Genomic DNA, 21560 nt, shown 5'->3' on the forward strand with positions numbered 1-21560 from the left:
AAGGACATCACCAGTCCCTAACAGCAATATTTGAGTATAGGTCAATTCCCTACTTCAAAACCATGGAGGCCTTTATTTTGTTTTTCTTACACAAGGGAGTTAGAATTCAGAAGCTCGGTTGGTGTTTTTGTTCTCCCTAGAATCTCCTTGTACCTTTAAAGAGTGGATGGTTCACTGAGGAGGAAACTGTACCAACAACCTTCTGCTAAAGGTTAGCAGACTTGCACCATCATGATTACTAATATTTTATAGCTATATGTCATGGTTTAACTCCAGCCGGTAACTAAGCACCACGCAGCCACTCACCCACTCCCCCCAACCCAGTGGGATGGGAGAGAATCGGGGAAAAAAAGTAAAACTCGTGGGTTGAGATAAGAATAGCTTAATAGAATAGAAAGGAAGAAAATAAGAATGATTAATAATAACAATAATGAAATTACAATAATAATAACAGGATTGGAATATACAAAACAAGTGGTAAACAATGCAATTGCTCACCACTCACCGACCGATGCCCAGTTAGCTCCCGAGCAGTGATTGCCCCCCTCAGGCCAACTCCCCCCAGTTTATATACTAGACGTGACGTCCCATGGTATGGAATACCCCGTTGGCCAGTTTGGGTCAGGTGCCCTGGCTGTGTCCTGTGCCAACTTCTTGTGTTCTTCCACCTTTCTTGCTGGCTGGGCATGAGAAGCTGAAAAATCCTTGACTTTAGACTAAACATTACTTAGCAACAACTGAAAATGTCAGTGTGTTATCAACATTCTGCTCATACTGAACCCAAAGCATAACACTATACCAGCTACTAGAAAGAAAATTAACTCTGTCCCAGCTGAACCCAGGTCACCATATCTGAAAATGAGAAAGCCTGAATTTAGCACAAGGTATTTATGAAGCAACCTCAGTGTCAGGGGTGAAAAAAAAGAACTATATTCTATCTAAAATGCTCATCTGATTTTTTTGTGTTTGTCAGTCAACTGGATGCTGATCCTAAGTACTGACACCAAATCAAATTTTCATTTTAATCATGAAGTAAGAACACTGCGAGTTTTGCATTCCTGGGACACACGTTTGCATGAAAAACACTCAGTTTTAAAGCGTGTCCTAACTCATGTTATTTCAGTATTTTTCAGAGCAGTGGTTCTTTGTTTCTTTCAAAGATGTGCAATGGTAAAGGCAGACAGATCAATATTTGGTTAGTGCTAACTACAATGAAAAGCACCGAGGAATTTCAGCTCCTACAGAATCCTGTCAGCTCACAGAAATGGCAAAGAACATAAAAGTCAACAGTGAGCAAGTCAGAAACTGGAAATCAAACATTGTACTAATTATTTATATTTTATGTAGTAATGCATTTATCCTTTAACAAATGTTTTTGCTTTCCCCACTACTAACAACACTTTCTTTGAGCAGGGCCCCAGCCCTGCAAACATAAGAACAAAAGCGCTTACCTGCATAAATATTTATAAAACTGAGCCTGACGCTAGCATAAGTAGGACCTGATTCACCAAGTACAGTGGTGAAAATCAGAGGCAATTGAAGCAATGACGTATATGAAGCTGCTGTGAGTGAGAGCGCAATGCGGTTCATGGGAAGAAATGTTTCTTCCCAGTTCACGGAGTGAGGCCAATGTGCCTCATCTTGGAGGCTCTCTGGCATTCAATGTCTGTCACAGGCTCCCCTCCCTGTGTACCAAAACCTCGCTGTCACATCTGCGCTCGTCCAGCCTGCCAGCCCACCACACCAACATCTCCTTTCTTCTGTTGCCCAAAGGGCTCCCCAGACCACTGGTCCACAATATGGAGAAGATACTTCACCGCTAGAGCTCTACTGTTTATGGTGATCATGGAAGGGCCAGAGTGGGCTTCGTGGCAATACTTTGGGCCATAAATCTAAATGCCTTTGAGAAGCAGGAATGAACAGTTCCATAAGACAGGGGAGGATGTACCATTGCTATTTACAAATGAGATATTGTTTCTATAATTCAGTAAAAGATGTGAGAAAAGCATCAGAACAGAATTTGAAGTTTAGTCAGGAAGATGAACTGATAACATTTTTTAGCACAGCAAAAAATCTAAATAAACTGCATAAATCTCCTTTAGACTGCTCTGAAGCTTTCCTTGTCTCATATGTGGATACTCAATACATTGCCTTTAGCAGCATATCTAAAATTTGTAGCATAAGTCAAATCGTTGGAATGGAATACTGAGATAAACCTAAATAAATGGTGATGGGTATTTGCTGGCATATTTTTTGTGAAAACATGAACAGCATAGAGAAACAAAAAAGAAACAGAAGACATTTCCCAGTTAAAATGGAGAACAAGAAGGGAAAAAGATAACTAGAGAATCAGACACATCTGAAAAAGAGTTATCTATCATACAGGGTATGCCTAAGAAAGATTTCATTTCTCATAGTTATATCATTCCTTATGGAGATTCATTGAGGTTGAAATTGCTGGGCACAAAAACATCTTGCAAAGCCTGCTAAGTTTATGGCACATAAAATTTGTCTTTGTTCCATAACTGCAGCTTCTGACAACAGAATAAGAAAATAAGGCTGTTATAACTTGGGCTCCATTACAGGGGATGGTACTACATCTCTTGTTCAGTGAAGCAGATGCTATATGACTTATTTATTTTCAACACTAGTGGAAGTGGATTTTTTGCAAATCAGATTCAGTGTGGTTATTTGATCAAGTCTGAGGGATGATGTGAGACCCAAATCTGGAGAATTATACTAGAGATAAGAAACAGAAAAGATAATTGAACCCTGTGCATAAGCTTCTAGCCTGTTCATGGACTCTTTAGTGTTGAGACAGTTACATTAATAGAAAAGGGATCCTAATTAGGTCTTCATTGGGAAATGAAGCAGAAAACTTCTTAGAGTGCCCTGAGATTTCCCAAAAGATGCTGCTCCCAGGAACTCTGAATGCAGAAGGCAACGACCAAATGGAGAAAGGCATTTTGTTTGCAGAGCAAAACTTGAGACCTCCAGTTTCAGGTCCTCTGTTGAACAACTGAGAGCTCTGAAGAGGCCCTGCATGCTCCCAGCTGAATGGTGGGAATACCTTGATTGGGATGCATACTCTTTCATGGCTTATTAATGTAGGAGAAAAGAAAAAATATTCTGAAGAAACCAGAAAAAGGATCAGATTTTTCCAGCACAGGGCAACAGGGACAGGTACTTGCTTATCTACTGGTAAAAAATAATAATTAGAATACATTTTGGTATTGCCTCATGGGAATATCTTCCTCTGAGACTGGACTGGAAGATTTTAGAGCCAATTACCATGAAATTACAGCTGTCTGACAGACTGAAGGAATGTGTGGTTCTTTTCATCACAGTTAATGTGGTGGGGGACAAATCAGCTGAACTAAACTCTAATTGCCACGTTTCTATCCAGAGCTCCAGAATCCTTGAGAAGCCATTCTTATAGTGAAAAACACATGAAGAGGGTCAAAAAAATCTTCATGACATTTGGGCATGTTCCATTAAAATCAATGAAGTCCTGCAGCTGACTTTAACAGACACACGATTTTTAGCCTAGAAGAATAACAATATAAATTCAGGAGCTAAATGTTACAAGTATCCAAAATTGGTGAATCTGTAGTGGTAGTTAAAAACTGATAAACAAATTTTCCATTACTCTCTGGTGTCAAGTTGAATCTAATTTTGCATCTGCTTTCACATTCAAGTTCTCTGTTGTTCTATGTTGTGTCACTCTTCTTTCTCATCTTGCTCTGGAGGAAGGTAACAAATATTGCCTGTTTTAAAACTTTGTTAATAGTAATGACTCACCCATTGTACTGTGATTTTTACTGGGGACTCATTATTCAGAACATGGAGAAACACTGACAAAGAGCTTATGCCCTAAAAACTTAGAAAAGAGGTGAAAAAAGAATGTGAGATGAATTGGGTTGTTCAGCAGGACAATATGGCAGTTAGTTATTGAACCTGGATTTCCTGCCTATTAATCCAAATTTGGTAGCCTGTACAATACGCTTCCTGTGCACCTAGATCCAGCGCTTAGCGCTGACATTTTTAATCACAAGCACAATCATGTGTCTGTTGCCCTGATGCCTATAATTGGTGGTAGATAGCATGCCAGAGACAAATAGTGCTATATGCAGCTACTGGGGGTTTACTTGTAAAAATTATTCTTGACACTTCTTTTTGTGAGGCCACAGTGAAGCCGGTCACAGTGTCAGAGATGCGTAAATGGAACAAGTAAATAATTGTTAGAAATACCACGTAAAGTGCTTCCCAGATCAGTGTTTTCTGAGGCATGAGGTTACTGTCATTTCCCCTTGACTGATATGGAGCTTAGTCATCGAGGGGTAAACGGTCCGACTCAAATACACTGCTCACAGAACACACATTTCACTCATAACGCTGAGGAATTCAGCATTCATTTTTCTCTCCTGTAAGGATGAACTTTGCTATCTTCAGCTCCTGGGAAAGTTCAGTTTCCCACAGCCACCAGCCCCCCTACTGCTGCTCCCCACTTAGTTCCCAGAGCATGTTGGAGGAGGCTTTGATCAAAGGCTGAGAAGCAATCTCTCAGATAGCCAGGGACACTCTAAAAGGTTTTGGCTGTCAGACCAGAGACATTAAATTAGGCAGTTGTCAATGTGGAGCCTGTGCAGGCAGTGAAGCACTGGTATAATACTCTCTTGCAACCCAGAAGGCTTTTTAGTGTGATAGTTAAGGCTTTTAAAGGTGTATGGCAGTTAATAAGCCAGCCAGAGAGCCAAAAGGCTAGAGTCTTTAGACTCCTAGTTTCATGCTGTGTTTACTGAATCATGCTGTCTTCTGAGTTATTGGCTCCTATTTCTTCTGTTATGCTCACTGTATCTAAGGTCCTTTAAGTATATTTCACAATGGAATTGATTGGGTTGAATAAAGTCCCTTACTTGAAAGTTAACATGAGAATCATTCACATAATCGGAGTGAAGAGCAACTGCACAAATGTCCAGCTGATCTAAAGAATATGGGCTCTGTTAGATACTGGATTTTGGACTTTCACTCAAAGGTAAGCGCAGGTTGGCCCAAGGCTTGTAATAAACATCCGTGACACTGAAAGACTTGACCTTGATGCTTTGTCACTTGTGATTTGCTGCTTTATTTGCAGATTTGCCAGTGTTTATTTTTAGCACATATCTAGATCTAAAGCTATTTTTAATCAGAAATTAGTTTTGTTGAAATCAAGAAAGGACTTTTGATGGTTTCACTGCTTTCTGACAAAACCTAGACATGGCTGATTTTGTTTAAATTGATCAGGAATTTAAACAAGAAAAAATTATAAAGATCCAAAATTACTTGGAAATTCCTGGGATCCAGAACAGATCCCTGAGTCTAGCAAAAATAAGATTTTGCCTTTAAAGTTTTGAAGTAATCAGGACCCAAATTGAACTGCACCATCCAGAAGTATCACCAGAAGATGTATTTATTCCCTCTTCTCTCATTTTGCAGGCTTAAGATGCCCACCTGAAAATATGTGTGTCCACTTTGTGTCCCTGAATTGCAGTGTAACAGGGAGACAACTTAGTACAGGATTTAATATGGAATTATTCACCTCATGAAGAAAAGTGCACAGGTGGGAGAAAGGAGAATAAGAGGTGTCTAAAGGTCACTAAATTTTTAAATGACAACATCATCAGTGGTGCATTGCACCAAATTTTACTTCTGCAATGTTAGTGATTACCCAGAAACCAAAATCCAACAATTTCACATAACTCAAGTACCAAGATTTGTAATGCTTAGTCCAGATGCAGCAAAAAAGTAACTGCAGTGAGCTGTAGCCAAAGATGGTCTTTTGCTGCTCATATTCTAGTACATAAACATTTATATTCCTCAGATATCACATACTGATGCACGTGAAAGCTCTGTGGTAGAAAACAGCTCTACCAGCAGATGAGTTACACTGAGCAGCTGGCTGGCAGGGCAGAAGGTATGTACCGTGCATCAAGTGTCAGCCTGGCATGACTGATGGCACGCCTCACCACGAGCCCCACGGAGAGCACACCGGAGCACAGGACACGGTGCTGCCAGCTCCAGACAGGAGGGACTGACAAGCACACAGAGCAATGCAATTCCACCAAAATATAATACTGACTTTTTTAGGGTAAAGAAGAACTTCAGAGGTATTTGGTGCTCTGCACTATTATTGATGCTGGGTGGTTAAAGTCACGCTCTTTTTATATACTGCTTAATTAGCCACTTAGCATATACATTTTTCAGAGATAATTCAGAAATAAGCAATCACTATTGTGAAGGCAGTCCTTGGTATGCTAGATGACAGTTCTTCCCTAGTGAACACGACATGAAGTATCTCCACGAACAGCAGTAAGTCATGAGATGAACAGAAGTGTTGGGACTGAGTTCATTATTAATTTTTAAAAAGAAGATTTCAATCTCTGCCAGCAGCTGTGAGACTAATTGAAACGAGTATCTCTGCTGAATGCATTAAGGTCTGTAAATTTGTGACAACTGACAACTATACGCTAGGTCTGTCAAACTGTACCTCCAAATTATTTTTACTCTTATATTTGAAAAGGTTCAGGTTTCTTGACTCACTCCTGAAGGAAATACATAATGAATATAAGCATTATTTATTGCTCAGTTTGTTAAAAGATTTTCACATAGCCTTGTTTGAAATATGGAAAAGTTCTCTCTAAGTCCCTAGTAAATGAATGCCAGTGCTTTTGAAACATAATAACAAAATTCTGCCTTGGCAAGGTTGTTGTTTTTTTTTTAAAGTTTTTCTTCAGTGATCTAAAATTGAGAAAACAATTGATCTGAAGCACAACTGGTAAATAATAACTCTATTTTAAAAAATGGAGGTTTGAGCTATAGGCATTACACATGTGTTCGGAAACTCTCCCTAGATAGAAAAAGATGATTTACAGAAATCTGTTGACAGCAGACATGATATCCAGCTTCTAGGTTTACTTGCTTGGAGTTTCATTATGCAGTTGTCTATTGTTTAGTTTATTAAGGCTAAGCAAGTCACAGGAGTCTTCTAACACGGGGAGATGTTAATTTCCAGTTTGAATTATTACTATCTGATTTTCTAGTAAGATTCAGAAATTCCTTTATTTTTTTCTATTTTATTGGTGTTGCTACGCTACAAATTTAACAGGTTTATATGCATGAAGCACAACCTGTTCAGGTGTCATCACTGTGTCTATTTGAAAAGACAAGTTGTTCGTGCTTCTTTGTATATACATCCTTTTCGTGTCCACAACACTGCTGTTCAGACACTGTTTGTGCAGAGGGTTCAGCCCCTCTGTAAAAACTTTCAGTACAACGGGCATGTTTCATGCACTGTTACCCAGTAGAGCAACCCATCCCCTATTTGATATTCAGAGTCACAGAGGGAGGGATATAGGTCAAATGGTTTTAGTGTTGTTTCATGTTAACCAGGAGAACTAGGTGGGAACCTTTAACTGACCTATATTTTTCTTCCAGGTTCCCTTCTGTTTGGTCAGAAAGAACGTCTGCATCTGGAAAGATCCTGTTCTTGCTAAGATAACGTACTGTGTAACCCAAGGACTTCTACAGACAGTCGTCACATCTTGAGGGAAAAGCAACTGCACTGACTGCTAGTGAAATCTTCCTTGCTGTCCTAGGACTCAGGGTAGGGGAGGTATGGTGGGGGGGGGGTGAAAAGCATATTTAAGCTCTAAGCTACCTCATCTGCAAGAACAAGCTTTGGAGGACAGATGTGAGGGGCAAAATACTCTTGGCACAAGTGCCGTTGTCACTCGTGCTCAGTTTTGGGTTTTTTTCTCTCTGCTGGTCTGTATTAATCTTGAATCTGCCTGTATTCATTACAATACAAACACAGGGATTCAGCATAGAACTGAATGGGTCACAATGAACTGAAGACATCCTATTGATTCTGTGAGATGGGGGACACTGATGACGCAGAGATAGCTCGTCCAAGCTAAAGTGTTATTTCTCGTAGTGTGAAACCTTCTGTTTCATAATACATGGTGTTCCAGAGATATAACTAAGAGGATTATGTTGTCTTTGCCCCTTGTCATGCCTTAGAACAGGTGGGAAAAGTTAAGTAAGGAAGCAAGCAAAATGGAATGGACTTTCAATATCTCTGTTTGGATCATCACAGAGATATTCAAACTCTCTGCATCACCCACTTTTTAAATTTCTTTTATAGTCAAATGCCTACGTCCCTTGTCAGCTTTCAGTGTCTCACAAATATAATGCAAGAAGACACGTTTTCCATTTGTACTAAATAAATTCAAATCGAGACATTGATTATCTTAGAAACTACATTTAAAAGACAGAGGTGAAAGACAGAACCATACATCTCTATTAGTCATAGATCAGAGGCTGCGCAAACAGAATAGCCGTAAAGGTAAAAGTCATCCATGCGTAGGAAACTGAGATACATTTCTCATACCTCCTTTCTTACCAAGTAAGCTCCAATTACAATGAGCAAAACAAATGTATTTAGTGTTCCTAGAATATCATGCATACAAATATGTAAGAAAAGTTAAACCAGTCTGAAAACTTTAACTTCAGTACCCTCAAAATTACATTGAGATGTTTCAGGTTTTGCACAAGATAGTGCATATACTGCAAAATGCACAGTATATACCTACCTTCACCTTCATCACTAAACAAAAAATCGTAGGAGTAGAGAAATTACTTATATAGTGAAAATTATTTTAATTCAGTGCACCAACTCAATTTTCCTCTCCTAAGTCCCAATTACTTTTATTCAATTTATAATTTTTCTTTCACTTTTTAAAACTCATTACATGGGAAAATGCTCTAACTACCAGGCTGTTATACCAAATGTGGATAAAGCTACCTTGTTCTTTCAGGCACCTGTTCTCAGCAGATCACTGTAGCTCATGAAGGTGCCTAATATTTAGACCCACAGGCTTTGGAGAGGGATATAAATTCAGAAAAATATTTGTACTTGGTGTTTTACATTAGCCAGCCTGAGCGGCTTCCTTGCCATCCCGAAGGCTTGCAGTTCGTAGGCTCTATCTCTGAATAAACTGACTTAATGAGAGCTGGTGCTAAACTTAAGTTTTCTACATCATACCACTGGGTCTAGCACAGATAATTTTAGAGAGCTTTTAATACGGAATACGAGCACTTATCATATGAGGTCTAGAACTGGTGTTTGAAGATCAGCATCAAAACTTTAAATTTGACTTCCTTGTCAGCTAATGTTAACGACATAAGATTCTGTGTCTCTCTGATCCCAAATTCTTTTTTAATGTCAGAGTGCCAACATTACCTAGATACAAAGCCATACTGAACATCAACCTGGTTTCCATGATAAATATTTATGCAGATTTTATTTATTTCTTGAGATTTTTTACAGCTACGAATGTGAAAATTCACACTGTAAGTATACTGAGGTTTTGAGGGGATTGGGCTGCTGTGCACAATACAGAAACAGCAATTAGTTTCAAACCATTAGCTAATCCTGTATATTAAATTACTTATCTAATCTGAATTGAGGGCAGTTCAGATCACAAACTGATGGAACTGTTAACTAGAGGAGACCTCTGGAGGTAATCTAGTCCAATTTATCAAAAATATCCTATGAATATTCTTATAGTTGGGCATGTAGGTATACCTTAGACAGATAAACCCACGTGACATGAACCATATGTTTTTATTTCCTACCTATTAGATTGGAAATACAGTCAAATAGATAAAACAAGCACTTTCTCCTCAGTTATCTTTTTCTGTAAGAGACTAACAGAAGAACAAACAAAAGGGAAGGAACTTTCCAGAAAAGAACAATGAGAATAGTTGTATTTTATCATGCAAAACTTGAATGCTCTAGACAATCAATAAATGAGCTTTATAACCTGTAAAATGAGCTTTCATTAAACTTTCTGTGAGACTCACAAATGCAACATACAGTAATACAATGCTTCCATCAAACCATAATTGAAATGGAAAAATTTGTGTATAAATTAGCATATTTTGAGTTATGCACAAACAATTCTTACATGGATGGGTAGTGTGATGGGGGAACCTATCTTTGAGCTGCAATATTATCAATTATTATCTTACTGTCATTGCCTCATTTGCTGACAGCAATAGAGAAGAAAGGTATCTTAGAAATGTTACTTTCCCAATAAATGTCACAAGTATGGAGCTGCATATTTAAAGCTACAGTATGTATCCAGGGATATTTTTATGCATGCATGACTTCAATTTACAGTTTCTCTGATATACAGCTGGGTAAGATCAATATTCATCAAAAATCCTTTCACTTTTCTGGGAAAGTCTAGTAGTTTCCCAACACAGAGTTTGACAGAGTTTTTGATGAGAATAATCAACCAAAATTAAAAGATTATTAACGTTTAAGTTTAGCACAGGAGTGTCTTTAGTGCAGCAAAAGCATTATCTAAGTATTTTTAAAATGGAAATGTGCCATAGCTCAGGGACATTTTTAAAACTGTGAGAGACCTATCAATGGACAAAAGAGAAAGAAAGACCACATGTTGAGTGCATGCTTGATAGTCTGTGCAATTTATTGTGAAGTACCACTTGTACTAGGCCTGCCACAGAGCCGTCGGCTTGAAAGGTTAATGACTGCAGCAATCACAATTTCAATTTACAAGAAACGGGATGACAGGAAGCCAAATACAAAATAGAGAGGTCTGACTGTGATGGCAGCTGAACAACAATTCATTGACAAGAGCTCAGGAACACTGTAAAACCAGAATGCTGGGGACAACCTTTTGAGCCTGGGGAGGGCTTAGGACTTCCGTTAAGCTCATTTCTGAAGGATAGTACAGAAGCTTTAAAACAGCTAAATCAGCAAATATAGGCATAAGTTTTCCCTTGGTGCTTTTCCTTGTAATAATCGTTAGGTCATCTAAAGGTGCTTATCCCACCTCCTTATGTTTGCTTTAGTGTACCTCCTCTTGTATTTTAAATGTTGACCTTGCCTACTACCAAAACAGCCATTGCCAAGATAGGCATTTCAGTACTCTTTGGGCCCTTCCTGCAGTTATCCTCTACTTCTTGCTTCCTAGAGCATCAGCTATACTACAGTGTGATCTGAGGCTCTCTGAAGTTTTCAGGTGTGTACATACACACAGAGATGCCTATCTGAGAGTCTCTGCTCCTTCTGCTTGAATTACTTTTTGCTGGATTTGGCGTGTAATTAGCCTACACTGGAAAATCAAGTTCATGAAAATATCTTGAAAGGTTTACCTTTTCATTTTTGTATAAGTAAAAACCACATAATAAATCAAACTTTGTAATCACCAGCACTACAGAAATACAGGAGTGCTTGTGCTTTCTCATCTGAATTCAGTCACAACTATATGCAAGTAATTTGTAGTCATAAATAATAAAAAACTGGACATAAGTTGTGAGAAGTTCTGGTCATCTCTATCTCAGAACAGACATCCTAGAACTAGACAGGATTCAGGGGAATCTTCAGGCTAGAGTGAGATTATATAGACAAAAACTCTTCAGTTAGGAAAAGAAAGGACTAAGTAGGAAACGTGTTAGAGGTGTGTAACACAGTGAATATCTTAGAGAAGTAGTGGTAATGTTTACTCATTTTCTCATAGCAGAAATACTATAGACACCTTAATAAAATAAAAGGCAGCAGGTTTGACACAGAAATTAATTATTTTTCACAGAAGGCATAAATAGGTATGGAGCTAATTTCCCACAGGATGCTGTAGATGTCAAAATACCCTCATAGGTTCAAAAAGCAATTACCACAGTTTATGGAAGAGACTTTGGCCAAAGTATGTAAAACACAAAGATGCAGTTACAACTTTCAGTGACAGAACAGTATGTTAGGGGAATTATCACTCTATATTCCCCTTATTCTTAAGGTCTTCCCCTTATCTGGCCACTCTTGAAAACAGGATACTGAGGTAAAGGGACTGAGTATCGCTTTTCTTCTGTTTCATTAATTGTTTTTTCATTATTATGTCTGGGACCTATTTCTTCCTGCCATGCTTGCATAAAGACAGAGGGAAAAATGTGCGTACTAGAAAGGCTGTTGAAAATATACAGAAAAAAATTCCACTTCACTTATTCATTACTTTCTGACACACCTAAAGCATTATTATACTATAGAGATATCAAAGTTCTTCAGAAAGAAATGTCAGTTTTGAACTTATATCTACTATCACCATAGTAGGTATGAAGTCTTGTCCTTTCTAAAGCTTAAAGTTTTGTGTTCATTAAGGTTATTAATACTTGCGCTATTACAGATATTTATCTTCTGGTAGTATTACAGTTTAACTATTGAAAATCTCCCTTTTTTTTTTTAGGCTTTATATAAGGATAGAGTTGCTGTCTGTTCCTTCTGTGAAGAGATAGGCAACCTGTAGATTTATAGATGGGAAAATGCTGCCCGAAACCAACATTCACTCCTAGACTAGCATGCAGTAACTAGTTTAACTGATATGGTTGAACTAGCTTAACTACTGCAAGTTGATTCCAAAAATCAAGTGATCACATAGCAATGGTTATTCTATAGTTCATTGGTGAAACAAATACAGCAAAAATCCATATATAGGGCATAATTCTGTTGAATTCACCAGAGCATATATAGTGACTATGACAGCTGACTATTGCCTTTAGGACCACAGTCTGCACTACAGCTCTTTTGAACTGCTGCCAGCGCACAGGGCAATGCTGATGCTACTGTGCTGCGGGATGTTGTAAATTTAGTCTAACAGGAGCATAATGTCAGCAGAGCTACAGCAACTTAAATTCATGCCTTAACATATCTTGCTTCCTATAGTTAAATTGTTGAAGAGATAGTAAGACAGGCGAACATCATGTGAAAAGCATAAAGCACAGAGGTAGGATCTGCACAAGTTTTGATGGTGTCATATTAAAGATGTGTGCCTGTGTGTTTCATTAAATATTTTCAGTGGAGTTTCCTTCCTAGTGGAAAGATTAAACAGAATATGCCAGAATCACAGAATGGTTGAGGTTGGCAGGGACCTCTGGAGGTCATCTGGTCCCACAACCCCACTCAAGGCAGGCCACCTAGAGCAGGTTGCCCAGGACCATGTCCAGACAGCTGTTGGATATCTCCAAGGATGGAGACTCCACAGCCCCCCTGGTCAACCTGTGCCAGTGTTTGGTCACCCTCACAGTAAAGAAGTGTTTCCTGCTGTTCAGAGGGAACCTTCTGTGTTCCAGTTTGTGCCCACTGCCTCTGGTCCTGTCACTGGGCACCACTGAAAAGAGCCTGTCTCTGTGTTCTTTACACCCTCCCTTCAGGTACTGATATACACAGTAACATACACGTTGATGAAATCCCCCTTGAGCCTTCTCTTCTCCAGGCTGATCAGTTCCAGCTCTCTCAGCCTTCCCTCATAGAAGAGACGCTCCAGTCCCCTTAGTCATCTTTGTGACCCTTCATTGGACTCCCTCCCCTATGTCCGTGTCCCTCCTGTACCACGGAGCCCAGAACTGGACCCAGCGCTCCAGGTGTGCCCTCACCTGTGCTGAGCAGAGGGGAAGGATCACCTCGCTCGACCTGCTGGCAATACTTTGCCTAATGCAGCCCAGGATACCGCTTGCCACCTTTGTCGCAGAGCATGTTGCTGCTCATGTTCAACTTGGTGTCCACCAGGACTCCCCAGGTCCTTTTCTGCAAACCTGCTGTCCAGCTGGGTGGCTCCCAATATATATATATATAGGCGCATGAAGCACACAGGCAGGATAGTGTTAAGCCGGATCAGAAAGAAGGGGAGCGAGAAGGGAGGTGGCCTGTGGCAGACAGAAGTGGAGGACTGAGCACTGTCAGGGGGAGATCAGCTAAGCACAGACCATGGGAGGCACTTTAATGCCATCCTGTATCAGTACCCACCAACGCCGCTCAAACTGTATTTGGTAAAAGGTAGAGATGTGACAGGAAAGATGAACTAATCCACATAGGCAAGCCACTCATAGAGCTGCAGAGCATTTTGCAGTAGAAACTGATAAATATGAGAAACAAAACAAAGCCCAACTCAACTGAAAGTTTTGAAATCCTTCATTTCTGAAGTCTAATGCTTGGGCTAAAGACTACTGCTTTAAATTGATTTACTTTTATAACAGTCACCAGCCCTAGGCATGTTTTACAGCATTTTTGAAAGTAACTTAATTTTGCAATTATATTAAACACAAAAACCCTCAAGTTCATGCTCATTAGCTCTAAACATTCGAAGATATTTATACACGCATGTCTTGAATTGTACTTGCATATAGTGATAAGGAAATGAAACACCTGAATAAAGATCTATTACCATGTATTACCATCGACGCTCCTTTGATGTAAGTAGAACTTACATCTTAGAACACAAAAGCATATGAAGAGCTGGAATTCCTCTTTTCAAAAAACGGTAAAACAGTAATCAATTAAAATACTTCCTTATAACCTATTCTCTTTTTCCATACCTCATTTTATGCAGAAAATTACCAATGTCCTTAATTTCTGAGAGTCTAAAAATAATTATTCTTAGAGAAAAAGACAGGCTTATTTTATACACTATACTTTGTACCTTTTTGCCTTAGATAATTAGGGACGTTAGTTCATGATTTGCAATACCTAGGGAATACTGGCATTAGCAGGGGAATGTTCTCTGGTACCCTGAGGAAATGAAAAGCTTTTAAGAGCAATCACTTTTAATCACTAACATGCCAACATTATATGCCTTCTGGAACTGAGGATGATATATAGAAAGGACACATTAAGTGACTCTGTATTTTACCTGCATTGTAGGCTTTTGATAAAAATGTAGTTTTAAAATATCCATTTGCATGGCTTGCTTTTATTACAAAATACATGATATCTAAGAATTCTGTAAGATTTACACTTCTTCTTGTACAAGCTATTGAAAATATTCTCTCTGATTCCGTAGTTGAGCTTCATTGTGCTTTTAGCTTTATTATACTTTGTTACACAATTTCACTCGAGTGGTAAATGCCAAGGGCAAGAAGAAGGCCCTTTTGTAAGGGTGAAAGAAAAACTAAATCAAAAGGTGAAAAATGTAATTAAATTTGTCTTTACCTCCAGCTCAGCAGGAGACTTAGCATCTGCACAATTGCAGTACTCACAACTGAGTACATAGATTAACATTACACACTCATGATTTGGAAGCAATTGCTATTATTCAAGTTTTTTTTAATATGAAGTATTTTCAATCCAATGTTAATGGCATATAATAACCTATAGAACTGTTAATCACATGAAAGATAGTAGAATAAAACAGAGAGAAAAGGGCTATTTTTTTAAGAAAGCAGCTTTTTTCTTTTTTCTTTTTTTTTTTTGTACAGTATTAACAGAATCAGGGACAGGTCTTACTTTTGGTTTAGAGCCAGAATTTAATTATACTTAGTAAAATCTTTTTGTGTCTTATTTCTCTGCTGTACTAACCACGGATACCTTAGATGCCAGCACCAAGCCCAGCACCACAGGACAGCAAGTACACACTGGAAAAGGAGGCAGACTGCACTCATGCACTGGGGTCCTCAGTGGGGATCCCCGCCAACTAAAAACATTGGACCTGCCAATAGAACACATATATCAGCAAAAAAAGATCACAAATAATGACCCCCAGTAAAGGAATCTGACAAGTTTATATACTTGGCGAGCTAGGAAGGACTGAGGAAGTCATCTACTGCTGTCCACCTAACCAAAAATGCCTCTTGTGCCATTTATACCAATTACTTCTTGTGATAGCTAATGTGAACACAAAAATCAAAATCTTTCTTCTTACTGACCAAGTTCTTCAGGACTTACGTTCTCTCCCATTATTTCATCTTTAGACAAACAACTCCAACACAATTTTCAATCTGTCCTTCAACAAAGTCCTACTATATTAAGTTACAATTCCCTTCTGGATGTTTTCTAATTTGTCTGCATCTTTTGGTCTTTAAACAGCCCAACTGTTGCAGACTGATTGTTTCCTCACCTGACCAGACATGCTGTATTTAGCTACTGAATCCCATGAGCTTCATTGCCAGTCATTCTTATACTGCTGAGATTGCAGTGGCCTATCCTGTAAATGGATGATAAATTCAAAAAGGAAGTGCTTACGTTCTTGAAACCTCTATATAAGATCTGAAGTTCCTTCTTTGTGAATTTACTCTGTGCTTCCAGCAGTTCAAGAGCTTCAGGTCTGTGTCGTACTGTGGCCATTTCCATTTCATCTTCTACAGTGTCTGCAGAATATGAGAGACAGAGAAGCAAAGCTCAACAAGAAATATAGGATGTAGAAATATCTAACTCTTGCAGAAAAAAAAGAAAGTTAAATGACATTCTTTTAAAGAACAGCTTTTGCAGCTTTAAAGACAAATAGCGTGTTCATTTTGAACTCCTACGGAAAGGGTATCTGTCTGCTTCAGTGGCTGCACAGAACATGGAACAGCAGTGATGATCCAGCAGTCTGGATATTATCACATCAGTACAAATAGCAAAAAACTGGAAAGCCAACATTCTGCAAAGGCATGCATGACACATTCAGAATGACTTTTCTGTTTCTATGACTCTCTGGGCAAAGAAAACAATTTTATGAAACTTTAGTGGCTCCAGAATACTGGAAATTTTCCCTTAGTTAATAGATGTGAATTCACTATTATCAGACGGGATTCTCGGTGTTCTCCTTTTACCATGAAGTTGTGCTTTGGAAAGTGTGTGAGATTGATGTTGCATATTCAACAGTACACCTTACTTTGAGTACTGTATACCAAACCCTTCAGGGCAATGCGATTATTCACGGTGAGCAGCCTAAGTGAGGAACATGAGTATTTTAGCGACCTCATCATTAGGTGAATAAGAATGTGGATATACACGTTCAAGGCTTACAGCTGAGTGCAGCCCTAAAAGAATGTGAGATAGCAAAGCATTTTTTTCCAGGTAGAGTTTTAAATGTAAAAGTTAAATAAAATAGCTAAAGAAACTTACAGTATGTATTTTTCATATGGGGTGCTAGCCATATACCTGATGAAAAATATGAATGTGTGCATCTGTTTTCAGGTACTCCCAGCATTATACATAGCTTATGTAGTACTCCAGACTAATTTAATCGAATCACTGCCTTATTCTGGTTTAAGATTTATACCAGCTATGGAAATGTGACTTGAGAGAAAAAAAACACGTATAACTGTCACTTCTACTATGCTGAAGTTATATATCTTATTTCATCAGAGTGTGGGACTCTGCATTCTTAAAAACCAGTTTTATTCATTTCAGTTTTCATAAGAGCATAATATTAGAATACTCCATTAAAACCATATTATGCTTACATCTTCACATATTTCTGTTCTGCTACAATGCAGTAATAATAACTTTCAGCTGCTTGTGAGAAATCTGGCATCAGAAGATATAGTTCAGCTAAACAAAAAATGAACAATCTTTAAATAGATATAATCAAAATATGTGAACTATTTGGATAAATCTTCACAAAATTGTAGGGTCTTGTCTTTTCTCCTGTCAAAGAAAGGTTGCTGTTGGCACTTATCTCAGGAAGATGATCTCAGTGTCACCCGTAGTCTTATCTCAGAAAGTCCACTGTGTGTTGGCTTGTGGACAAGCTATAACAAGTTTCTCTTTCATTTTTCTTTATAGGTTATCTCAGATGACTCATAGACCACTACCATCTTTGTGAAAACTTCCAATCTAAATGCTATTGACAAAAAACCCAACTGACACAACTTTACATTGGATATTTGATAATAGTTTTAAAGGGCCAGTATCTGAACTCACAGGATTATAAGAACATTTCAGTTCTCTTCTTACAAAAGAGTTTCTGACATGCTGAGGTGCAAAGGGGGAGTCTTGAAAATCCTGCCCTTATAGATGAAACTGGAATAAAGCTGGTCCAGATTTAAGAAGCTGTCTTCCAAATCTAGGGAAGGGGTAGCAAAGTTCTTGAGTCTCATTTTAATTCTGCATAAGAACATCCAGGGCTTATTTTGCAGGTTTTTTAAAGCCTTTCCATCATGTTTTAAGACATTTATCTTTCATATTCTTTATATAGTCATTAAAGTCCCTATAACAATGTCATGCTGTAGATATGCAGCTGAATGGTTTTTTGTCAACTGCAAGTCAACACTAGGTTCTTATACTAAATTGTCAAAAGAGTCAACGTGAGAATAGATATTTTTGAAAAGTCACTTGTGCTTTATATGCCAGGAGTTATATTGGATTTAAATGGGCTATTGTTCAGACAGAAAGGGACTTAACTGGAAATGAGCTCTCTAAGCATCTATTTGTGAAACATCTGGCTGCCTAGAGAGACATCCACAAGCTGTTCTAGAAGCTAAATTAATACACATAATAAATGTGAGGCTAGAGATAAAGGCCAGACAATGTTATGCTGAGCACAGTGTTTGGTATATCCTTAGTAATAAACATTATTACTGTGTTTTAATTATTTGGTGAGAATATAGAAGACTGCAGTATAGTGATGTCTTTCTGTTAATGAAAAGTTTCAATATAACAATCTTTTCACACTCTATTTCTGTAGTCTTTTATAGATATAAATAATCCAAAAATAAGATCACCATAAACTTCCTTCTAACGTGCTGATTAAAATACTATAGCATTTGTGAGTCGCAGATTTTTAATTTTTTTCTTCGCACTTATGGTTACCATTATCCAGGCTGGAAAAAAAATCTATACTTTTACAAATGTGTGAAAATATTTCTAAACCTTAATTATTTCTATGGCGTTAATGAAAAATCAGTTGTTTCAGTTCTCCAGTTTCTTCAGCCTAAGAAAGTTAAGTGTTCTTTTTTTTTCCATAAAAGGCTAACATATGTCAACTGAAAAACAGAAACATCTTCATATTTACTCATTAATATATTAAACAAAATATTTTTTTGGATTTCATTAATAAGTAGCTTTCTTCCAGGTAAATAGTAAAGACAGTTTTTGATGTATTTGCCACAGGAGTTATGCTTTGAACCTTTCATTGTTCATTAAAGAACAAAATGGTAAAAGCAATGCAAAAAGCAGACATACTGTTCAAGTAATGGCAGTTGGAGAAACATGTCCAAAGTTAGGGCTCAGCTGATATCTGTAAAAGTTATGCACATGCATTTGCCTGCACAAACCCCAAATTATAGCTCCCCTATCTATTTAATAACTGCATGCACACACGCTTTTATTTTCCAAAACCATTCTGGAGTCTAGTCCTATCTCTAGCACATGCATTTAAAATTTAGCTGAGGAAGGATGGATTTAAGTTTAGGCTTGCTAGGCTAAAGTACACAAATAAGAAAAAGCATTCTTTGACATGCTTTGTTGAATGGGAATGGTGAAATAAGATTTTGTTTATTAAGGTAACCTTTTTCTGCATATATTGATAGAATTAAAGTACAGAAATGCAAATTAAGGCTAAGTATATTTCAACAAATTACTTGTTTTAAAAATATTCCCCTTAACATTTCTAAGGCATTCACATTATGTGGTTGTTATTGTAGGTAGCACTGGCTTCGTTCCTAGCACATTACAATGTTGCTTCTTTCATGCTAGCATAAATCAATGTCAAAATGGGATATTACTAATATGTGTCTACAATGATATTCTTATTTAATATAATGTTTTCATTTAATATAACATTCTTACTATAGCATTTCATTATTGACGAGAGTACAGAGAAGAATGCTGAATGCATCTTTTTTCACTACTTGGTTCTCAAATATGAAATATTTAATGCAAGTTTTATTTTGACTTCTTTTCTGGTTTATAAAACACCTTCTGCATGAAAATACAAGTTTTGCATGGTCAAGGTTATTAAGACTGACTCTAAATATTTTTTATTACTTGTGCAGACAAAAAGCTCCCACAGAAATGTGCAAGGGATAAGGATGTGTTGCTCTCCGACCAACTTCAAACAAACAGATCAAGCCTATCCCTTCTATTTTATTTCCTTTTTCTATTTTATGCCCCATCCCTGGAATTGTTGAAGGCCAGGTTGGATGGGGCTTTGAGCAACCTGGTCTAGTGGAAGGTGTCCCTGCCCATGGCAGGGGGATTGGAACTAGATGATCTTTAAAGGTCCCTTTCAACCAAAACTGTTCTGTGATTTTGTGATTCCATGGTTCTATGATTCCTTTTATAGGCTAAGGCCATATTACTCAGGCCACGTAGCTGAAAGCAGCTTCTACATAATGAATTACTAGCAGGTGTCATGACAGTAACTGACCTTTTTAAGCTACCTTATTTTCAAGTAAAACACATCAGCTGAAGCAACCATGAAAAAGTCACTGTGCATTCACATCTTTAGTGCTTTTCATCTTTGAGATCTCAAATAGTTAGAAAGGAAACCAAGTACCACAGTCTTCTCTATAGAGGAGCATATCAAAGACAGTGAAGCGGGGTAGCAAAAAGAAAGCCCAGATCCGTACCACTGAAGTCTAGGCACTTAACAGGGGCCTGTGTTTGTAGCCACATTGCCTCAGGACACAAGGAACTGCTCTTGGAGGTATTTTACCTCAGACTGATTGATGTGCTTTATCAGAAGGGTATACAGGGACCGTCTGCTTGCAATTTTAGATGTTCAGGTTAGTGCTTAGAATTAAGCCAAATTAATCTAGACTGAATTGGGTCCCCAGGGGTATTTTAAAATCAGTTACAGAAGCCAATTTATATAGGAAGACATCAGTGTTATTACTATAATTTATCTCTATGTAGGTATATGTATATATATGTGTTTGTGTATATCTATGTATGGATCTCCCCTCCCTCTCTCCCCCTATTTTTATCTGTTAGCTACCCTGGAGAGACTTTATTTCCTCCCAGTATATCAAGACATCAAAGGTAGTGTCAGTGTGCTTTCTCCTTTATCTCTACATTCCCACTTTGTTTTCAATTTCATTTTTATTTTTCTTTCAGGCACATACTTTAAATCTCATTGCCTAAATAGTTTGATGTTACATAGCCAAAACCTGCAGAGCCAAGCCGTTCCTCCCAGACCAATACTGCTGATACTATCCTGTCTATTAGATAGCAAGCACACACAGACATGTGCACACACGTACACAAAAAGATACCGCTTTTCAAATACATTGAGAGCAGCTATTTAATTTAACCAGTGAATCACTTCTCAGGTAGCTTGTGGAGCATAAGTGCCAACCCAGCAGCTCCTATGCGGCAGACCCTGGCACTGGTATCTTGCCATCCTGCTCTGCCCAGACAAATCTGTTACCAGCCCACAAATCTGTTCGTCACTTCCTTTTAAACCTCAGTAGAGCATGCTGTTGCTTCAGTAGATACCTTGTCTCTCAAATGAGCAGTTAATGAAAGTATAACTTCTGATGCATGCAAACCTAAAACAAAATCAAATGAAAAATAAAACTTGCTTTGAGTAACAGGAGATGTCGTTTTGGCAGCCGAGCAGGGCAAGAGTTTCATAAGTCGCTCTTTAATGCTGCGTTTGGTACTGTTCTGAGCGTAGAGGAAACCTAAAAAATATATTATCAGGACTGTTAACATAGGCTTGAGAACAATTTCTGTACATGCTGCAGAGTTCATCATTATAGCAGAATCCTGATGGGAAAAGGCCAAACAGATGGCAACC

The 21560-nt window shown here is 38.1% G+C and overlaps 1 protein-coding gene across 8 annotated transcripts in view; it reads right to left on the reverse strand.

Annotated features, from left to right (window-relative positions):
* Nucleotides 1–21560, reverse strand: part of KCNIP4 (Kv channel interacting protein 4) — a 459791-nt gene that overhangs the window by 37957 nt on the left and 400274 nt on the right. For 6 of the 8 annotated variants that reach the window (XM_010576847.1, XM_010576842.1, XM_010576846.1 and 3 more), the window contains one exon: nucleotides 16073–16197. In XM_010576847.1, the coding sequence (XP_010575149.1) occupies nucleotides 16073–16197 (125 nt within the window). Of the gene's footprint in view, nucleotides 1–16072; nucleotides 16198–21342; nucleotides 21400–21560 lie in introns of those variants that run through there. The other 2 variants (XM_010576848.1, XM_010576849.1) reach the window with 2 other exon arrangements.

The sequence above is a fragment of the Haliaeetus leucocephalus genome, unplaced genomic scaffold, assembly GCF_000737465.1.
Source record: "Haliaeetus leucocephalus isolate CR32 unplaced genomic scaffold, Haliaeetus_leucocephalus-4.0 Scaffold545, whole genome shotgun sequence".
NCBI lineage: Eukaryota > Metazoa > Chordata > Aves > Accipitriformes > Accipitridae > Haliaeetus > Haliaeetus leucocephalus.